At 35.5% G+C, this 24132-nt stretch overlaps 1 protein-coding gene across 2 annotated transcripts; it reads right to left on the reverse strand.

Moving 5' to 3' along the window:
• Window positions 1-3847: 3847 nt before the first annotated feature.
• On the reverse strand, window positions 3848-9412 carry l(3)87Df (cytochrome c oxidase assembly factor COX20 lethal (3) 87Df). 2 transcript variants are annotated; one of them, XM_085958051.1, is made up of 2 exons: window positions 9270-9412; window positions 3848-6770 (listed from the first exon to the last, which is right to left on the reverse strand). In XM_085958051.1, exons 1-2 carry the CDS (start codon window positions 9294-9296, stop codon window positions 6444-6446), a joined length of 354 nt encoding a protein of 117 aa, XP_085814177.1. In that variant the 5' UTR covers window positions 9297-9412; the 3' UTR covers window positions 3848-6443. The 2 variants fall into 2 exon arrangements, with proteins under 2 accessions (XP_085814177.1, XP_085814188.1); XM_085958062.1 differs by lacking the exon at window positions 9270-9412 and adding an exon at window positions 8446-8582.
• Between the last annotated feature and the right edge of the window lie 14720 nt (window positions 9413-24132).

A 24132-nucleotide genomic window follows, 5' to 3' on the forward strand; every position in this document is an offset into this window, starting at 1 on the left:
TTTCGCATTTTTGTACTGTGTTTTTGAAATATGTTTTTGAAATATGTTTAGATATTGAATGAAGTTTTGACTTGAATTTGATGACTTAGAGACAATGACATTTATATTTATATTTATATTGCATATGAGGCGTCTAAAGGCATAAAACAAAGTCAACATTTTATCAAAATTAAACAAAAATACTTACCTACATACGAGTATTATACTCATTAAGTCATTTCACACAATATGTAAAGATTTATAACTTGCAAAACCTGACAAAATCATAAGAAAATTGTTACAGGCAAATGCCAATAAGTGCAATTTTATTTTGCTTATATTTATTGCAATTATCAGTTAACTAGCTAATTGTTATTAATTTGAAATACAATGCGGTGGGACAAATAAACTAACAATTTAAACGTGACACACAAAAACGTTGTTTGCTACCTACTAACATTGCAAAGTGGACATATCAGTATTTGTATTAGACGCCTTATATGCACATAATTTGATATACGTCGGAAACAAAGTATATTTATGATATGTTCCGTGTTATATAAAGTAGAGCTGTGATTATTCGGACTGATTGGGGATGAAGATAGTCCGGATAACGATAAATCTGGTTAATCGAAAACTGACTTTTTTTTTTATTACAATATTGTTAGTACCAAGGCCTGAACAAAAACAAACCATAAGTGCGAGTGAGAAAGCATTCGGCACGCTTATATTCTCCGCAATACGTGTTAGAGTAAGATAGAATTTCTACTGCTGAATTAAATAATTTTTGTACACGTCGCTGGTAAATTGGTTTGAATGACTACATTCATTCAAAAACTGCGAGCACGTGTTGCTGAAATTTATTGTTTTGTGTTAAATATAAAGTTAGTGATAATTACTTTTAGTTAATGTAGTAGAAAATATGGTTAACCATGTTGTGTTTAGATTTGGTAGCCGTACTGAGAAGCAACATGATGGTATAACGTTTCATAGTTAAGTTAATAATAATAATAAAATTGAGGTTCTAATGTGCGTTATACGCAAGAAACACGGCTTCATATGGCTGAACAATACACACTCTCTTTATATTATTATTCTGAGGTTAGTACACTATTTCTCATAAAGTATTTTTTTTTTAATCATACATTTTTCTTATAAACATACGAAACTGATGATCATAATATCGTCACTGTTCTGGCAGAAGACACTAATTCGAAAAAATGAAATATTGAGTTAGTACCAAAATGTTCTTTATTTCAAACTTTACCGTCTGGAAACCTTCTTAATAAATAAACAGTCTTTATTTTAAAGTCATCCTATTTACGATTACTTAATAAACCCTCATGATAGACCATTATTTCAAACATTTTAACAACTTCAAAGTCAAATTACTCAAAACTAGTATTCTCCAGTTAGTGTGTTCTGCCAGAACAGAGACGATATAGAAATCCGGTGAATTGAGGTCTTGATAATAAAATTGAGGTTATTCTGTATTAAATAAAAAAATGTTTAATCAAAAATTTCACATCAGCCTATTCTATACACAAGGCCGCTAAAGTGATAGTATTTATTACATACATTATGTATCGAGGTATTACAATCACTGACACCTAGAACTGTCAGAACTCATCTCACTTATCCATCCAGTAGCAGTCACATGAATCTTCCCTCAACTATCAGTTGCTATCGAGGGTAGTTTATCATATGTATGTATTGAATACATATTCTCTAACTATACTGCCCTTCTAAGGAAGAAGGCAGTAACTGACTTTCACACATTTTCGAGATAAATGACATGATGTGTTTTTTCTCAAACTTTAGTACTGTGAATTAATAAAAAACGGTGGTAATTTTTATTAGTAGGATGTTAAAATACAAACAAAGTAATAATAAACAAGCAGTAACTGCAATAAATAGGTGCAATTACTGCCTTTTTGCTAAAAAAATGTATTATTTTAGAAGATGTCTATTATTTCACTAAGGATTTTAACGGTATTTTAGTGATAATACTGATTTTAAAGCGAACAGAATAAATAGCTTTCAAAATTACCTAACGGATGGCATTCATAACTCAATTTCACAAATTTTGCGAATTACTGCTTTCTTCCTTGAAAGGGCAGTGTAGGCCAATAGCAGTTCTTTCGGCTCCATGTAAATTATATGAATCAATATTACATATACACATCAACCTTCAAATAGACTCTCACCTCTCCGATTCGCAGCATGGTTTTCGACATAGGCGGTCCACAGTAACAAATCTTATAGTGTATAATAATTTTATTTCAAATTCTATGGATAAGTCAATTCAAGTTGATTCTGTGTACACAGATATTTCCAAGGCATTTGATCCTGTTGATCACCATATTTTGCGCGTCATATAGTATATGTTTTTTTGCTTCTTATTTGAAAAATCGCCGTCAATTTATTGATTACCATGGGAATGAATCGCGGATTTTTAGAACAAACTCTGGTGTTCCTCAAGATTCAAATCTTGGCCCAATTTTGTTTTTAATATTTTTTGATGTTATTGTCAAAGTTATAACCAATTCTTCTTGTTTGCTATTCGCAGATGATCTTAAACTTTTTCGAACTATTGAAACCCCATTATGCTGTGCGATGATGCAGTCTGATCTAGATGCTATCTCGCAATGGTCTATCTTGAATAAACTTGAATTCGCTACCTCCAAATGTAATATTATTTCATTCAGTCGTTCAAGGCACACCTTATTGATCCCATAGACATTGTCTGGTATAATATTGAGTAGGGTAACGGAGATAAAAGATTTGGGTGTATTGTATGATGCAAAGTTCACTTTCAATCAGAATATTCTTAACATCAGTACTAGATCTAGCAAAATGCTTGGTTTTGTTATGAGGGTTTCAAAATCATTCGAAAACGTCCGAGTGCTACGTACATTATACGTATAATTTGTGTTGAGTATTCTTGAATATGCCAGCATTATTTGGAGTCCTAATAGGTCCATCCACACAATTAAGTTGGATCGAGTCCACAATAGATTTCTTAGATTTCTCTACTTAAGAACATACGGGTTCTTTCCTTATGATAATGATAATAAAATGAATTTCCCGACTCGTTTTCTTCTGGGTATGCTATCAACGCAATCCCTGTCTACCCAAAGAGTGATTGTTATTTTAAAGCATTTCTTTTCACTTCTTCGTGGGTTCCTTTACAATCCGTATATACTGGCAAATATTAATTTTCATGTTCCCACCAATATCACTCGTAGCTCCACGGTCTTCAAGATACCTCGTCGCAGGACAGATGTTATATTATTTTCATGATGCTGTGTATCAATTAGTTTATTTGATGGCACCATAAAGGTTGATTTGTTTTTTATTAACTATATAATGTTTGTGGACGTATTAAATAGGTTAAATTTATAATTGTATATATTATCATGTTTCTTTAATATTTACGCATGCTGTCTTTTCTACTTTCTTATTATATTAGTTGTTATTTGTAATTAAGATATTTTTATATATTTGTATTTATTATGTATTATGGCGCATTGGCCAATCGCTGTAATGCCGTAATACTCTTTTTCTAAATAAATAAATAAATAAATATTATAATTGTTACAATAAGTACTATGTTTTAACAACACCTCTCTTGGCTGTGTTAACTTTTAGAGCGAGATAGACAGTTTAGACCGCTAACTTATTGTAATAATTATAATACCTCAATACATAAATATGATAAACTACCCTCAACAGCGGCCGATAGGAGCCTCGTGTATAGAATAGATGCGCAAAAGTGGAAAATGTGGATTTCAGGATTGGCAATGTGCCTAGTCCATTGTAATTGTAGACTTTTGTTAATGGATAATAATTAAGATTGATTGAAAAATTCATTTTTTGTATAATCTAATATATTTTTAACAAACAATTTTACACAATATTTACATAACAAAACTGCTTTGTTTGCAGCTATATAATAAAAAAAACTATATACTACAAGTAGTCTGCATTGTTCTTTACAATTTATGTTAGTATGTCCATGGGATGTCTATACAAATATAGCAATTATATTGATTCATTGAAGTCAACAGAAATAAATAAATAAAATCACTTTACTATTGAACTAATTCTAAAGAAAAACACATTCAAATGATGACAAACTGCTAAAGTGAATTTGTTCTAAATTGAACTGCGTTATACATTTATTTTCTAGATCATGTGAAATTTGAAAAAAAATATTTAACAATGCTTTAAATGCTAAGTATTCCCAGCTTCCTTTACTCAACTGAAAATTTACCAGTTGTCCTTTTTATCTTATAAATCTCTTCTTTTAGATCATAACATTAACGTACAGTACACTCTCAGTAATCCGACAACTACTATAATCCGCCGTTATTTTTACTAGTTGAAAGCACAAAATCAAGCTCTATAATTCACCAGTATTCGATTGTCAAATTCAGTAGTCCGCCGCATACAAGTATACAACGGAAACAAAAATGAGGCAGGTTTATTTTGGAAACTTCTCATTCATAAAACGTACGTTCATCGCGAAGAAAGTAATGTACCAGGGAGGAATGTGCCCAAGGACCGCATCACAATTATGCCGTGCTCCAATGCAACCGGGACACACAAACTGAAGCTTTTGGTCATACGGTAAGAATCCTAAGCCATTCAAGAATATCCACCTCACTGAACAACTGGTTGTGTCAAGTGATTTACTGTTTAATATTTAGTTAAAAAACTCAGTTTATAAATATGTATAATTTAGTAAATACTTGATTTTGATTATAAATAAAACCGTAATTTGCTAGTACAAATTTCTCAAAAAAACTTTTGTTTTAATTTTTACCATATTTTGTAATATGGTTGTACTAATTGGACACTTGTCTGGTTTTTGGGGTGGGGGATTACTGAGAGATACTGTATATTACTCTGTATGAAACTCAAATAAGAAAATTTAGTGTATGAATGAAACACGTGTTAAATAATTTTTAAGTGTGGATCTAAGCATTAGATAAAATTTCATGTTGATAAAAGTCAAAAATTATCACTGACCCAAAGTGAAATCTGAAACGATTAATTGGGATAGTTGCACAATGTACTGTCCTCCAGGTGAACATAAACTACGTCTTCACCGTAATTTAATAGTCGTTAAGCACTCTCGCATATATAAACTGAACGCAACCACAACATTTCAACTCAGTTCTTGTGATATAGTTGAGATTCACAAATTACATATGTATTAAACCAATGATTTGAGTTTCCCCATCTCCACCCGCCATGTAAATGCAGCCGCGGTTTGTGCACGACTGCCTTCCATGATGCTATAAACGTGTCAGAATAAAAAGATTTTAGTGCCACACTTCCTTGTTCTGAAGCCATGCTGCACGGGAGTGATGTAGCAACCATGCACCTTAGTGCTTGAAGAAAGAATTTTACAAAATAAAAAGAATCTTGACTCGCTCTGCCGTCATTTATCTTTAATGACATGAAGTGTCCTCTGTACCCGTGTACTGAAATTCTGCCGAAACAGAGGAGTCAGGAGCAATGTTCCCTGTTAGGTGTGCGCGCACACACTTACCAAAATGTGTCCGCACACATGTTTTCATCCCCCCCTCATAGTCCTCACACAAATTATATAGATTTAATATAATTATAAAAAAGGTCCTACAAGTTTAGTATATATTTAATACCAACCTTAGTTACGTCACTGCTCAGATGCGTTGATGATCCGCACATACAATAGAAAATTTAGAGGGAACGTTGGTCAGGAGTTGAAAGTGTGATTTTTAACCGGTGTACCGTGAAAAAAATGATAAAAGCAGAAATAGTGAAAACCGAAAAACTCCTTCGCTAAATTATGAAAGCCGACAAAAGATCTAATGTGATTTTGATTTTGCCGAATTAGAATATATCGATTGAAAATATTTTGTATCTGCCATCAAAAAAATACTATTTTTTGTGTAAATAAATTGTTATTGATTGATTATTGCATAATATGAAAATTGTTAAAAAGATATTTCATGCGTTAGAATCAGCGTTGCCAGTAAAAAATAAGAAAATAAATAATTTGATGACAAATAATGCTAGATTTATAAAAAAAATGTCTATTTATGAAAAACTGGCTAAAAATGTCCAAGGTGCTGAAGAGTTGTTTTAGTGATTTAAAGACCGAGATGACTTCTCAAGGGTGATTGGGGAGAAGTGAGACCAGACAAGAGACAAGCACTCAGAGAAGATGTATATATCAATACAATTAATCCGCATCCATTGTCTTAGTTCGTAGATGGCCTTCTTTGTATAAATACAAATTCGCAGGTCACCATTTCTATAAACAATTTAGTTTTTTATGACAGACATGCATACTATAGAATGTTGCATGATATGTGGGAAGCTTTTATTCTGAATGTAAAAGATTTTATTAGTTTTTTGAGTTATGGTTACGTTGGTTTTTTAAATGCGGAACACTTTAAAGACAAAAAAATTTACACAGATTTTAAATCGAGGCCGGTGCCCATTTTACCATCGACAATGGCCTCTTGCGACGTTCCTTCATGCAGAGCTCTGTTCTGCATCGCCTTCTTCAGTTGAGCCATTTCAAACTTCAATTTGGCATAGTTGTATCGGCAATAGGTCCAGTTTCCCATCGTGGCGGCCATGAAAACGCCAAAGCCCACGTGTGTGGACATTTTAACTCGCGAGGAATAGAGAAAGTATGCTAATCCAGCCCCAATACCAGTGCCTATCCCATTCAGTAAGCTGTCTCTGAAGCACGGTATTTCTGCCAAATTTTGGCCGAAGAACATGAGCCTCTGGAAAATGTTAATTGAGTTAATTCAGAGACATTAAAAGTTTGTTAACATGGAAAATAATATTCTATAATTTTTTTTTTATAAAATCTGCACAATCAAGAAGCTAGAATGAAGCAGAATGTGGAATGTAGATGACTTAAAGCATATAGAATTATCCATTTATTACGAGTGAAATATTTACTGACAAGGGTTGCAAACATTTTTATGCATATGTACTATAAACTAAAATAAAAACATTTGTGATAACGGGTGGCATGCTAATGGTTATTTTAAAATTAGAAACATCACTTCACGGCAGGAAATTTTTTTCACTCTCTCTTACAATCTGATAGGTTTTTCCGCTAAGATGAAAATTTAATCTTCTTTGACCAGGTGCTGCGTCAACTGGAATGTTATCTGTGCCAGTGATTAGGGTTTAACATGGTTAAACATGACAGGCGTGGCCAATACTGTACTATGAAATACTGGCATACCTACTGTGGTTGTAATTGCAATTCAGCAAATGAACTATTTTTGAATAGCCTAGTCAAAGAACCTTGTTACTATTTGGGCATGCTTTTATGTAGTTCGAAAATAGTTTTTTCATTGTATGGTGAATAGGTATGTGGTTTTGCTTACAGTAAGCAGTATTGATTTATACTGATAACAAGAAAACTATTGATTCAGAAATTTTAATAGACCTACCAACACATTTGTTATGTTTAACAAAATGCAGAAAAAAAATATTTTAAAACATTTATTCATCTGTGATATTGCACTAAACTTATTTAATTACAAAAATCAATGTTCTTTTCACCTCCTGGCATATAGTAATATAGTTACTTTTTATTACATAACAAATCTAAACTGTATTTCAAATAAAAAAAAAGGTCTTGACAGTATTTAAATGCGAAAATATGGCAAAAGTCCAGTAGTCCAAGTCACATTTGTGGTCGTGGTTTTTTGTGACCCAAAAACAAACCAAAACCTAACACAATTTACGTAACCTAAAAATAAGTAGGGAGGTTGCGTTAGGTTTTAAGTCCCAAAATACTACGACCACAAAAATTAAATTACTTATTGATGTTATCGAAATTACTTGACACTTATTACACACAGAAATTTATCATACTGAAAAATTATGGGAAATGGAAAATAGCTAAGTAGTACTTTTGTAAGTATTGCAATACTCTTTATCTTACTTTCAGTATTAGTTTTATTTAAAATAAATTCATGAATTTTGTGCAATATTCTAAAATTTTGTTTCAATATTCTAGCAGAGTTACGGTTAGACTAGTATTTAGTATCTATTATCACTTAATTCAAACTAACCGCGATGGCCGCGCGGCTCAAGTGTCGGCCTATAACGTTGGGGGTCCCAGGTTCGAATTCTGGGTCTGGTTAGTACGTATATTGTTTTTCAATTTGTGTATAAGTCCGAGTATGGACCTGATAGGTTGAGCAAGTGGCCAACATTCATTTCTCGTAAAAACAAAATCAGTTAGGTAATACAAACCTCCACCCTGTGGAGGCCCATAATATGATCTTATTAGGATCGGACATGGTCGGAAAAAAATTATAGTAAGTAGGTACGTACTCCATTTTGTCATTTTGGTTAAGTTGTTTTGAGACAAAAAATCAAACTGAAACTTAACACGACCTACTTGAAAATAACCCAAAACCCAACACAACATACTTATTTTTGGGTAACAGGAGGTTGTTAGCCGTCTCGTAGAAGAACTCGTCTCGCCTAAAAACGTGTCGAATGCGTCGATGTGACGTCATCGTTATTTAACGAAACAACAAATCACATGTTGCCAAATGGAGCTTCGCATATTGATCGAATGCAACTGTTTCGTCTGAAAAAAACATCTGGCTGTTGCAATCGACATGTTGCATCTTTCTCAGGCTCCGAGTCGGAGGGTCGAAGTCACAAAGAAACACCTACGAATTGGTCACTCCTATACCGGCTCGCCGATCACCGCATGAAGTATCAATACGTTTCGAAGGCTACGCGCGACTGTCGCTAGATAGATGTGCGAGTTGTGTCATGCAACACTGGGCGCCCGTTGTCGGAAGTTTTGATTTATGGCGGTCAGGCACACGAGGCGAGTTGTGATGTGCGAGCCGGCTTAGGTTTTGGTTTGGTTTTTCCTCTCAAAAGACCTCAATCACAAAAACGAATATGAGTACTATAAAACTACCCAAAGCAGTTCCAGACAAGTGGAATAACAAGTATTTATGATGATACACTGAATTCAAAAATTTATATAAGTAGGTATGTACTTTTTTAATATTTATATATGCGTTGTGCCAATCGAGAACTTATACCTTTTCAGACTCAAACGGAATAGTACAAAACATAAATCAAGTACCCCTTGGTCGATAGTATTAATTGTATATCTTTTCGTTGGTTGAATTAATAATTGAATTTCGGTTGAAGCATAAAACATTGAGGTTATTTTTTATATTTGATTTTTGTTTAATTACTAAACAGTATAAGCAAATACAATAAATTACATTGTGGTCTTTTTCATCATCACTCATGATGCAGGTTATTAGTTATAGTTTTTAGTCAGTCTAGAAAAGTCGGTAAAAAGTTTTCAATCTGTAAAATATAATAATTTTGACGTTATAGGTAACCTCAAAATAATTGAAATAGTAAAAATGAAAATGCTGCCAGCTTCTAAAAAATAGTTGTAATAATATTTAAATATTCGGTATACGTGGTACAATTTTATACTTAATAATATTCGTTTGGATTTGATATTGATATAATTGATAAATTGTACTTCAAATTATATTATGCTCGTGGACATATAAATATTACAACCTTACAACATTAAATTGTAATCATAATAATTGTAATTGATGAGCTTAACAGTTAGTAGGTACAGTCACATTCAGTCTGCCTACATCATCATGGGTACCTACCTACCCAAACTTATTTTCAATGGGAGCACATTTAATATCCAACAATTAATACCTAGTCAAAAAAAGAAATTTACATTATTTAAGACAGAGAATAGATACTATATGGGTAGGTATAAATAATATATTTGATGTATGGCGAGATTGTTACTAACTACTAGGGACCGAGAACAGTGGAGGGAGCTAGAGGAGGACTTAATCCAGTAGTAGATTGCCACGTCTGATGATGGTTGTAATATTAAATTTGATAAATTAGTTCTAATTTTTAAACAATTCCTTGTTAATAAGACTATATTTAAAGTTTTAAATATTACCTATTTAAAATCACTATTAATGACATCATCTATTGGATTTTCCATCTAAAACAGATCGACATACCAGGGTTCGCGGACCTTTTTACTTACGGGTGCCAAAATTTCCCAAATATTATTTTTCGACTGTCTGACGTGCTAAGCAGTTTTTTATGAAGAAAACAATGAAAAAGTAGTTTTTAAGAATTCTATTAAAAAAAATTTAAATTACAATTGAGTTTTTGAGAATCTTTAAACGTGATTCTAGACGAAGGAATATTTATTATTATTTTTTTTAATTGTTCCTTGTTTTCAAAATTTTCAAAGAGATCGTGGGAGCATTTTAACCGAGCTTCTTCCATTTATTCCCTATAACTGAACTGTTTTCCATTTTCACAGCCTGCCAGAATTACTACTACTAGCTCCACCAAGTTTTTGTTTCTTATTTGATACAGCCATTTTTGTGGGTAGCAATGAAATTGTTTATTACAGTATTACTTTTTTTTTACGCACAAATTGACACCAGAATTGCTCCAGAAGATAAGGCATTCTTTCGCTACAGTGGTCTCAACATTATAAATCGATCAAAATCAGAGGTTCGCGGTGCGGCTACCTCCGCCACCAGATGAGGTCAGTGCGATAATAATATTATGTGTCATGCATAACGATTTAAGACCGATCTGTGCAATTATATAATATTTAAATTGAATGTAATGCTTATTCCTGAAGAGTATTTGCCTGCTATTTTTTATATAATGCGATCTGTCATTTATGCATGAGTTTCGTCGTTTCCGTTTGCGCAGCGATTGGTAAATATTGCTGGTAAAAATAATATTCAAAACCAAAGAAAATACGCATGGCTAGGTATGTCGTCATTCTTTTGTAATATTATATATACCTATATCTTATAAGTATAATATATGAAACATTTTTTTTTTAAATTACTATAGGTTTTTTTTCTCTCTTCAACATTCGCATGCCATGTAAAATTATTTCGCGTGCCACCAGTGCCACGCGTGCCATAGGTTCATCATCATTGACATACACCGTGATTAGATTATGACGTAGGTATACATTTCTTAGTGTCCAATTATTATAGGTAACTGCACGATTACAATAATAGTATGTTAATAAAAATTATATGTGATATTACACAGAATAAAATGTCAAACGATAACTGAATAGTATATAAAAACACACTTAACCATTTGAAGCGATCATTTAGCGCTTAAAATGTCCTATAATGCCAATTCTCTAAAAATATGTATACCTAGTGAGTCTACTGCATGGTGATGAATGGCATTTATTAGGACGGCTTGGAAAAAGTTAAACATATCTAGTGAAACAGATAATAATTAGCAACCTGTGATAATTATGTTTTGTATTAATAAAAAAACATTTTGACGTTGTGTGCAAAAAATATATTCCTACCAAAAAATAATGATAATTTAATTAGTGCGATCTTCGGCATTGGATTTTTCAGTGTCAGGAATGTATGTCTATATATTTTCTATTCTGAAACAAGCATTTAGATTCGTATCAGTGAGACGCGACCTGTATTTGACAAATGTGTCCTCGGGAACACAGGGTTGGGAATTCCTGATAGATCATCTACTGTACATAACTATTCTCTGTTATTGTTCACCCTCCCCACAATAATATGAGTAGAGATGTAAGTAGTAGGTGTCCCTTAGTTGGTACCTAAATTAAAATCATATACTCCGGTCTCATGGGTATCTCAAGAGTAGATACCCTATATTACCTATATTACCTACTTACCTATATTAACTTTCGTAAATGTTTCTTGCATTGATAGGTTCAGATATCATTTGAGAAATTTAGCCTGTGAAATAAGCCACTACTGAATGTTAAAATACAGTAAAAGAGTTCAGCTGCAACATTTTTTTACACTTAGGTAGAAAACACCACTTCACCTTCTAAACAACCGCATATTGTAGAAAATACTGATTGTATGACCTGGTACTTTGCCGAGCACCTCTTTGATTCAGGTAAAATCACCACTGTGTGATTATTATCACCTATTTCAAACAGTGACGTCCCGTGGGGGCAGGCAGATTGAGCGTCGCTTGGGGGCGGCAGTTAACCAAAGGGCGGCAATACGAGGAGAATCATTAGGTATATATGAAAATAGCTACATAAACTTAGTAATAACGGAAATATCTTTCCATTAAAAAAATCAGCTCACTGGTTGGAAACAAAATGTATTAATTAGGTACTATAAAAGTTTTAACGGAATTTTTTATTGTCGGGTTCACGATGTCTAGTTTACTTCCATTGTCTTTGGATGTCACGTTCTTGGTGAACTACAATGACTCGTGCGTACCTAATTTAAAATTTATCCAAATATATTTACCAGTCACTCACTCACAGAGTTTTGGAAGTTGTCAAGTGTATTTTTAAATGTACCTATCTGAAACTGTAGACTCACAATGTCTATTGAATCAGAGATGGCGTTTAAATTAGATTTAGTGGTAGGTATATATCTTGTTAGTAATGTATCTATACAACACATTTCTTAGATATTGGAGTCATGAAAGGATGATAAAAAGTACTGTATAAAAAATGTGGCGGCATTTTGGCACTGCCTAGGGGCGGCATTTTGTCTAGGGACGTCACTGATTTAAAAAATAATAAGAATAAGCTACCAACCTACTTCATAATAATCTACTGTATTAGGTATAGTGTTATGGCGTCTTATTAAATACCCATGTCGTCAAATTTTTCGTTTATAATGTAAATTGTAACGGTCGTGATAAACGAAAATGAAATTATTATTAATAAGTCATTGCCCCAATAGTGATTTGAAAGAATTACCATAAATAATCCCCTAATGAAAGGGTAGGCTAATAGAGGCTACAATAGCTCTTTGGAAATTGTGGAAACGTTGATTTTTATCTACGTTAAATAGCAATAAACGGTGGACGTGAAATAACGTAACTACATTATGTATATACCTACATAATAAGGAGGTAGGTATATAACAATAACTATAGCAGGGAGAGAATTGGTACAATTTTAATGAACTAAATTGCTATCGATAATGATATTATAAGTATGTAACAAAATAATGATTTTTTTGGTATTCATTTGATATTTACTTGTAGCACACTTTGAAGTAATAATAAGAATACATACAAAAATTCATACACATATGCAGGTTCTATCGATTATTAATATCAACCGAGCAGTGACGTCCCTAGACAAAATGCCGCCCTTGGGCAGCGCCATAATGCCGCCCCATTTTGTATACAATATTTTTTTTTCATTCGTGCTCGTGTCGTTTCTGGTCACCAAGGAGATCTAATGACAATGGAAGTAAACTAGACATCGCAAACCCGACAAAAAATTACAGTCCTGTTTAACATTTATGTTAATTAATACATTTTGTTTCCAACCAGTGAGCTGATTTTTTTTAAAGAAACATATTTTCGTTATTAAGTACCCAGTTTAGGTAGCTACCTAGGTAGGACCAGGTCGGACTGTCTGAACAGCCAGTTGAACTGACTTGATATCATGCATTGCTTAGGGGCGGCACATAATAAAAGGTGGCAAATGAAGGGACGAATGCGATCATTACAACTTTAGAAAACAATGGCGGTTTTCCATAAAGCAGACGATGCGATCGCTTCGTTAGAAAAGTACCAACAACATAGTTTAAACAATCATATGGGGGACTCCAAATTTGTCAGCGCCTCAAGCCTCTACTGTAAATGATCTAATCCTCAATAGCAGGGCTCGAAATGGACCGGAACGTACCGGAGCGCCGTGCCGGTTCGTGAAATCACCATAATTATTGCTGTCTCGTGAAAAAAATTATTTGATAGGCCAAATTAACAAAAATCTAACACACTTATTTTTTTTATTAAATACAGATAAACTTAGATAACTATATTCCTATTTTCAGAAAATTATCAAACGCTCCGGTTCGTAAAATTTTCCATTTCGAGCGCTGCTCAGTAGATGATGTCATGTGTACCTATGTATTTTTTTCAAGAGTGTTGTCGCATTTATTGTGTGTGTTAAATATAGGGGTTAAGTTGGATTGCAGAGGTAGTACCTTTGTTCTGAGTAAACCAGACACTGGTCCTCGCTGTTCTACAAGGCAAGTGGATGCGTAATATAGATCTAAAACAGATCATTAGCCTCTCCCTTACCGAGACCGTCTGTGCGTGGTGCCAGCACCACATCCTCCTAGAGGTGACCCTGGTATCGCAGAACACAGCGGATCTAGACTGGGAAGTCAATAAATATCCCTGGTATTGGACAGCAGCAGCGCTCAAAATGGAAAATTTTACGAAGCGGAGCGCTCGATAATTTTATGAAAATATTAACGTTGTTATCTAATTGTATATGTATTTTATAAAAATAAGTCTGTCAGAATTTTTATTATATGACATATCTAGATCAGGCGGTCAAATTAATATTTCCACAAGACGGAGCGATAATTTTGGAAGTTTTATGAACCGGAACGGCGCTCCGGTGCGTTCCGGTCCATTTCGAGCCCTGGGCAGCAGCAATTACCAGTACTGATGTAAGGTGGAGAGGATGGACTTCGGTACAGCTTACATTTAGATAACTGAAGGCATGGTCGCAACGGCTTTAATGGCTTTGACACTGCGATGTGGAAAGCAACGGGAAACTACCACATTAACTATATCCCTAGTAATCATCATGGCTGGAAAATCAAATTGCATGGCCCTCAGCAGTGGTGCACCTAGGATTTAATATTGGGGGGGGGGGGCAAGGAGGTGAAGTTAAATTAGTCCCATAGGCTCTTTTTCTTCTTTACAGCCTAATTTCTCGTTTATCGGTCCTTTGTCTATTGCACTCGGTGTACCTATACCATGGTCCCCACATCCTGAAACGGGCCCTCAGGCTAGGATATTTAGAGGCTCCCCTACGCTAAGATTAAAGGCAGTGTGAAACACTAAATTAACGTTTTCCAAATTATGTTTTAGTTCAAATTAAGGGTACTTATACAGTGAATAATTGGAGATTTTTAATACACCTACTTTAATAATGGAGCTGTAGAGTATCGACACATAATAATCAAAAAATATATTGCACAATTCTATAAGTATTTGAAAATGTTCATAGCCATGAAGTATAAAAAACCCGACATTAGTATTTCGAAATTTTTGCGTTAGAAATTAAAATCTAAGATTTTTTTCTAAAAAAGGTGCTGGAGAATAATTACAAATCATTTTTTTACCGTGTTTTTATTTGTCTAAGCCCAAATGTATAGTTTATTGTCTTTCAATTGCAATGTTTAAAATCATTCTGATAATTTTCATGGGGGATAATTTCATTTTTTGGGGGTTGCCAGGGCCCCTTGCCCCCCCCCCCCCCTGAGTGCGCCACTGACTGTTGGTCACTAAAGACTAAAATTTTTGGGGAGGTGAGCCTTGAATTTTTATTTTCTGATTTCGGGGGCCCGTGGTATGAAAAAGTTTGAGAAGCACTGGTCTAGACTCAAGAGCTACAATATTTATGCCAAATTCCACCGAAAAAAAATGTTCTTTTGATTTACACCACCGCCGACTGTGGTGGTTGTAGTCGTTCTTTTCGCCGAATTTTTATTGTCGATTTTTTAATATCGAGGTTCCAAAATATTAAGTGACAATGGACAAAAAAAAGTATTATTGCATGTAACTTATACACAAACCTCTTCAAAACAACACAGCCTAATTTTTCGTTTATCGGTCTTTTGTCTATTGCATTCGGTGTACACCACTCCGGAATTCGAGTGGACACCGAGAAGTTTTTGACAGTTCCATTAAGACCGACGAGCCTCTTGTGCGGCATCGAGAAACCGGGTGGCGGATTCACCAGTACCGAGTCTGAAACGGCTGCGGTCCTACTCGAGGCCCTCATCCCCCTGGATGACGAATCCAGGGATGATGACGCCATGAGGATGGCCCGCTTTGAGGCTTCTCTTCCCATCGACACGGATCACTCATCGTTGCCTTCCGAACAGGAGATCAACCACATCATACGCACGTTGATTGCTGGCAAGGCCCCGGGCCCGGACTGCATTGACAATTTACTTGTCAAACGCACATGGGCCATCGCCGCGCCAGAGATTACAGCCCTCCTCAGTGACTGCATCAGAAGCGGCACGTTCCCCGACTGCTGGAAGAGGGGCTTACTTAAGGTAATCCCCAAAACTGGCAGCCGAGAACCGTCTAGCCCCAAAGCCTACCGCCCTCTAACACTTCTGCCCGCTCTGGGCAAAGTGCTGGAGAAGCTACTGTGCCACAGGATTGAAGCCCACCTGGAGACACACTCGCCGCTTTCCGATAAGCAATTTGGATTCAGAAGAGGCAAATCAACAGTCGACGCCATAAGGAACGTGATTGCCATTGCTGAAAATTCTCGCCGTAAATACGTCCTAGGAGTTTTCCTGGACATTGCAGGTGCGTTTGATAGTGCGTCTTGGCCTCTTATACTTCGAAAGCTCCGGCTGAAGAGACTACCAGGAAATTTGTTCGCGTCAATTCAAAGTTATTTCACCAATAGATCGATCGAGTTTCGAGTTGGTTCAACCACAATAAAGAGGAACACCAGCATGGGATGTCCCCAGGGCTCAGTCCTCGGGCCCCTTCTCTGGAACGTACTCTTCGACGATCTCCTTAGAATTCCGCTTCCAACCGACTGTACTGTCATTGCCTACGCAGACGATGCGCTGCTGCTGGTCGAGGCCGACAGCAGGGCGAAGATTGAGAGCACCGTTGGCGAAGCTTTAGCATCAATTGAGGCTTGGGGTAGATTAACTAGACTATCATTCGCACCTTCCAAGACAGAAGCCATTGTCCTTAAAGGACCGAGACGACTTAGCTGTTCGAGACTACCCACAGTCCGATTCGGTGACACGAGAGTGAAAGTGTCGAAGATCGTCACCTATCTAGGCGTCAAAATGGACACAATGTTAAATTTCCTACACCATGCCGAAACACAAGTCCACAAGGCTGGAGTGGCCTTCCAGAGGATCGGCCGCATGGCTGGTGAAGGATGGGGCTTAAAAGTAAGGGCGCTCAAGATCGCCTTTTTATGGGAATCGCGGCTTATGCCGCCAGTGCTTGGTGCCCGCGCATTCCCAAAAGTGTCAAACTTAGAATCTCTCTTTTAAGAGGACAGCGCATCGCGCTTCTGTCCATTACCAAGGCCTACCGTACTACCTCAACTGACGCGCTCCCGGTCCTGGCCGGCATTCTCCCACTTGACCTGCATATTCAGGTCAGCGGCGCTTCAATATTGCTCCTCAAGGGCGAGGAGGCCGACGTTGGTGATTTTCACCTCGTCCCTCCCCCTCGGCTAGCTGGCGAAGGAGTAGCATTATTGAGGCGCAGAATTAGACTCATGTCGCTTAACGCGGCCATTACGACCTGGCAGCGAAAGTGGGACGAATCGACCAAGGGCCGGCACACATATACGTTTTTTCCAAACATACAGTGGCGAATGGAGATAACCAAATATCTGACTCCAGACCATTACACCAGTCAATTTGTGACTGGTCATGGTGGATTCGCTGGCAAGCTCTTCGAGCTTGGACTTGTAAGCCGTCCGACATGTCCATGCGGAGGGGAAATACAGGATGCCAACCACATCCTATGGGAGTGTCTGAGTATGTGCTCCGAACGGGAGGAAATGCTCAGGTCGGTCCAACCAGCTGTTGGACCCATCGGCCCGTCCGACCTGGTTGCTACTAAGGCCAATTATCTTGCTTTCAAAAAATTTGCGGCGTCTTACTACGGGCGTGAAGATCTCTTCACATAAATTTTGCTGCCTGTATGATTAGCTTCGTTCTTTAATTTAATAAACAAGTAGGTTCATTTTCTTTTTAGTAATTTCCATGTGCTTTTTCTCTCCCTGGCACTTTGCATTAGAGTAAACTCAGTAAACTCAGTCAGAGCTCACTTTGAGCGTAGCAATCTAAGTCTTGGGCATCTTCTCCCAGGACACTCCCAGGCCAATTCTTAGATGCTTCACATCACCAATTGATGGGTCCCGTGATACTCTCGATTAAGACCGAGGGTGGTACGGGGCGGGTTTGGTGGAGGGAGTTTAACTTCAATATAGTTCCATTAAGGATTGGATCTCTAAAAAAACCCGATATTTTCGAAATTTTTGTGTTAGAAATTAAAATTTAAGAATTTTCTATAAAGGTGCTGGTGAATTACATTCTGATAATTTTTATTTTGGGGGGTGCCAGGGCCCCCTGGCCCCCTCCCTGGGTGCGCCACTGGCCCTCAGTCTCCGGCAGGCCTTAAATGGTCAGAGGGTGCTAAGAATCCCCGGGCCGGCTATGAAGATTGTGACCTGAAATGTGCGATCTATGTCTAAAATTGGAAAAATGCAAAACGTTATAATGGAAATGAATCGGTTAAAATTAGACATCCTTGGTATCAGTGAAGTGAAGTGGAAGGGAAACGGCAGATTTAAAACTTACAACGGTACCTTGTATTACTCGGTAAATGATGATAACCACCATCGAATTGGAGTGGGTATCATAGTGACCGATAAAATTAACAGATCGGTCAATAGTTTTGTTCCCAACCCTGACAGAGTAATGCTATTACAACTCAAATCATGGATGGGTAATGTTAATATAATACAGGTGTACGCTCCAACTGCCGACAAAGATGACGATGTTATAGAAGAAATCTATCAACAGATAAATGAACTTCTAAAATCGACGAAAGATAATGAAGTTACCCTGATTATAGGAGATTTCAACGCAAAGATTGGTAAAGGTAAAAGTGGAGAGTTAGTAGGAGAATTTGGTCTAGGACAAAGAAATCATCGAGGAGAAAGATTACTACAATTTTGCCAGGAAGAGAGTATGGTTGTTTATAACACATTATTCAAACTTTCAGCAAGGCGATTGTATACATGTAAATCCCTACAAGATGATGGCAATAACACTGTAAGAAATCAAATAGACTATATATTAATTCGCAATCGTTACAGAAATAGCGTCACATCTACTAAAACTTATCCAGGTACTGACATCTTATCCGACCACAATCCTGTTGTAGCTACAGTAAAAATTAGATTAAAAAGATTACTGAGGGAACCACGCGCAACCCAACGTGTTGACATTACGTCGCTGTATTATTGGTTTCCCGAATAGACCAAATGTTCAGGAGACGAAAAACAAATTTCATAATCCTATATTTGAATACATGGAGATATTTAAATTGTTATTTTTACAACATATGAATGATGTATTCATTACCATTACAAATTAATTTAAAGAAAGAGATGGTTCTCTTCCAATTAGATACAAAAAAACATTCTGCATTAAGAGGTCGATTTCGACAAAAACGGATATTCGGGAAACCAATCCTATAGCGACGATTAATCAACTGAATGATCCCGAAGTCAAACAAAAAGTAAAAAGTGCACTGAACACAGAAATAGAACAAATAAAAACTTCAGTCATTACATCCTCTGACATAACAGACAAGTGGGAAAGGATAAAAGATGTGTTCTCCTCCATATCGAATAATCAATTAGAATATAAAAGAACAGCTAAGAAGCAAAAATGGATGACAGATGAGATTCTGTCTTTGATGGATGAAAGAAGAAAATGGAAAAATAAAAATGAAACTCAATATAGGAGAATTTATATTTCCATAAAAAGTAAAATTCGTACAGCTAAAGCAGAATGGATGTCCGACCAATGCAAAGAAATTGAAAATCTCCAACGAAAATACGATTCCTTTAATATGCACAAGAAGATAAAGAAAACATTGGGAATTACGAAAGGAACCTCATCAACTATCTTGAAAGACGAAGATGGGCGTATTATATTAGATATAGAAAAGAAGCTGACTCGTTGGAAGACATATATTGAAAATCTGTTTGATGATGATAAGGGATATATTGGCTATACTTTTAATGAATGTGAACAAGCCCCATGCATAAATAGGGCAGAAATAATAAACGCAATGCGAAATTCTAAAAATGGTAAAGCTGTCGGCCCTGATCATATTTACAACGAAATGATAAAATTATTAGAAGAGGATCAATTAAAAATTCTCGTTGATTTGTTTAATAAAATTTACGAAACGGGCATAATTCCCGATGATTGGTTGAAATCGATATTCATCACTCTACCAAAAAAGGCGAATGCAAAGGATTGCAGCGAGTTTAGAACAATAAGTTTGATGTGCCACATGTTAAAAGTTTTATTAAAAATCATCCATAATAGGATTTTTCGAAAATGCGAAGAAGACATGGATGACACACAATTTGGCTTCAGAAGTGGTTTGAGCACTCGCGAAGCACTTTTCAGCTTGAATGTTCTAGTGCAAAGATGCCTAGATGTTAATGTTGATGTTTATATGTGTTTCATCGATTACGAGAAAGCATTCGATACTGTTAGGCATCCTAAACTTCTCGAACTCTTACAGGAGAAAGGCATCAATGCAAGAGACATTCAACTGATAGCTAACTTATATTGGAATCAAACAGCGAATATTAAGATTGAAAACGAAATCAGTGGAGAGGTAAAATTTCGTCGCTGTGTAAGACATTATAAATATTTAGGTACATGGGTCAATGAGAAATGGGACCAGTATCAGGAAATAAAAACTAGAATTGAGATCGCAAGGAGCGCCTTTCTCAAAATGAGACGCCTCCTTAGCAATCGAGATCTAAACCTAGGTCTGAGACTGCGTATGGTACGTTGTTATGTGCTCTCAATTCTTTTCTATGGTATGGAAGTATGGACGCTAAACCAAGAGATCTCACGGAGACTTGAAGCTTTCGAGATGTGGCTGTATAGACGCATCCTCAAAATTCCTTGGACTGACCGGGTGACAAATGTTGAAGTTCTCAATCGAATGGGGAAGGACTGAGAAGTTCTACGTAGTATCAAGACCAGGAAACTACAATACCTCGGCCACATTATGAGAGGACAAAAATACAGCATTCCCCAACTCGTCATTCAAGGAAAGATCAATGGGAAGCGTAGCAAAGAACGGCGCCGCATTTCGTGGCTTAAGAACCTCCGTGATTGGTACGAGTGCAGCTCCGCCGAACTGTTCCGGATAGCAGACGACAAAGATAAGATCGCCTTGATGGTGGCCGACCTCCGCTAGGAGATGGCACAATAAGAAGAAATATAGCCGAAAATAAATGACTAATACAAAGGTACCTAGATAGTTACCTAAGAAATTTGCATATAATTTGAGACTAAAAATGTAAGGACATATTATTGTCAGTCTGTCTTAAGGGCGGCACTTGGGCGTGGGACGTCACTGGAGGAGTATAAGAAATTTAATGCTGGTTTACAAATGTAGCATTGCTCTGAAACTACTGTATAGTGTATAGTTATAGTATAATATCTACTAACTATATTGCTGTCAACGAGTTGTTTTCTTTTATACATATTTATTTGAACATACATATTTTTGAAAACACTTCTGAGAAACTATATTACCTATAACCAATAGAAACAAATCTTTTTTTGAAAAAAGAAAGACACCCAGCAAGATCAATCCTGGATCTCTCGGGTTTCGCGCTCATGCACATATACCATTACGCTATAGGTGTCATACTTAATTACGACAAATTTTATCTAATGGTTCTTAAAAATCTCTGAAGCGCATTCCAAATTGAGTTATTATTGGCGATTGGCTTTGTATTCTGGTATATGTGCATGGTCGTGAAACCCGAGAGATGCAGGTTCGATCATGCTGGGTGTCTTAGTTTTTCTTTTAAATATTTTTTATATTGATTATAATATATTTTCTCAAAAGTGTTTTCAAAATTATGTAAGTATGTTCAATAATTATAATGTTACATTCTTAACTCTTGTGAATTATTAGTTGAATAAAAAATAGTTATTTAAAAATATTTATTTAAATTAAAGACTCGATACAAAAGAGTAAGCTTCTCAATTCAGAAATGGATTTCAATAAAATTATTTTATTATATTTGTTAATCATATTATTCCACTCTTAGATAGTGCATTACTTAATCCTAGATTCAATTAGTGTTAGGGAATCCAATCCCGAGTCAAAATTATGATCCCGGGATTTCGGGATTACAATTTGACAATCACGAGATTGGCATTTTTTTCCATTGTTAATATAAAATTTTTATATTTACAAATAACATTGATAAAATCGGTCAAAAATAAATCTAGTATAATTTATACTATTTAAGACATTTATTGTTAATATTGTATACGTTCAATCTTGGAAATACATAAGTTTAATGGAATAAATAATATTGTAATATAAATAATAATGTGAATTTAATATGAGATTGCTGTTTCTGATAGTAAAGACTTAGTGAATGGGTTAGCGAGATTAGTAAAGCAAACCATGGTGTACTTATGGCCTTTCCGCTTTATAAATCTAATTAGTCAGCCAAATATGAAACTGCCGTAAAACGTATGAGATCATGGTGGAATTACTTTGTTAATAGTGCGAAGCATTGTTTTTTCCAATCTTTCTCAGTTTTATTAATTTTTGTGAAATAATAAAATGAATCGGCAACTTACACATGGGTATAAATCAAACTTCATTCACACTCAGTTGATGTCTAATGTAGTTATTTGTTATTAAAAGTATTTTTTCTGTTATATTTTCATTTTTATTTTATTTTCCATAAATAATGATAAAAAAATCAATCCCGAAAGTTTCGGGATTATGTTTATCAATCCCGGGATTCATGGGTATCGAAAATAGCTCAGGATCCCGGGATTGGAATCCCTAATTAGTATATTAGCCCTAAGCCTTGGTATACGCATACACTATACACCATAATCAATATTTATGACACCATTTTTACCGACAAAATAGATAAATATCCTAGTCTGTGGACCATTAATAAAGAAGGGTAGGTACCTGTGTATTGTAGTATCATTTAATGTCCGAATGCCCCTTCCCTTTCTTACTGCTACCGTTTCCAGTTTCTACCTGTCGTTTGATTATTCTGGAGCGATAAGAATGGAATAGGCTCAATAGCTTGATGGCCGCAGGTTGAAGGTAAGTAAGATCACCACGGAATGTTTCCCTTTCACACGGACTGAAGGATTTGCTGCGATATTCCCACGGTGGACACTGTAAACTTTAATCAGGCCCGGACTGCCTGGCGCGGAGGATCGGACAAATTGTAAATTGCATAACTTCTCATTGACGTAAAGACCCAAAGGATCTCTCTAAGTTTATGGATCGATCATTACACGCACTTATGTAATATTACGGCTGACCGTAATAATATCTCTAGCGACAGTATGAACTGCAATTTAATACATTTTTAAAATTTTAAATAATCAATACCTACTTACTAATATAAAAATAAAGATAAAATGTTCAATGGAATCATATCTTATGGTCATTTATATCATAATAAAATAATGTAGTTTAATAAGTTATCTCGAATGCTACAGGAATGTTTTTTTATTAAATATTCATAGTTTAAATGTATTTTTACAATGTTTTTATTAGGTCGTATTCTTGTTTGTCCGGTGGTTGTTTATCCAGTAAAAATCTTGCAATCGATTTTTTACTAACTTCCCAACTAGCTAGACATTTGAAACTTTTAGAATATATCAGAACACGATGCCAATGCATTCTTTTAATACTTTTAGCCGTCTTTAAGCAGAATTGAATTCATTTTCAGTTAATTCTGTTTTGTATAGAAAGTTATTTCGGAAGAAATTCGTAATCCTATCCACTATTATTTGTTGCTAAGGGGGTGGTTCTAGCAACTAAATTATTAATCTACTAATCTACTAATCTGCGTTACTATGGAAATCAAAATGACATTTCAGTATTCTATATTTGTTTGTTTGTTTGTTGCAAAATAGCAAAAAAATGATTTGTTGACAATTGCCTTATTTGTCCTAAATTATTAATACATAGTATTGTTAAGTTTATAATATGATTCAAAGGAAAATTATAAAACGTGGTATATAAAAAGTTCTTTTTGTCTTGTAATTATTTTTAGTTAAAATATAATTGAATATATTCTTCTTCTTCGTTGGGACCTCTTGACTGAGGATCGTGACCCAGATGTTTGGCCTATGTCGTTATCCAGTAGCATGCAGTGTTTTCGTCAATATGAAACCTTTCTTGCTTCATCTGAATTTCGACCCGACACAACATCACGAATTTTTCCAA

The sequence above is a fragment of the Rhyacophila brunnea genome, unplaced genomic scaffold (assembly GCF_057557595.1).
Source record: "Rhyacophila brunnea isolate RB1 unplaced genomic scaffold, BYU_Rbru_1.0 scaffold_11, whole genome shotgun sequence".
NCBI classification, from domain to species: domain Eukaryota; kingdom Metazoa; phylum Arthropoda; class Insecta; order Trichoptera; family Rhyacophilidae; genus Rhyacophila; species Rhyacophila brunnea.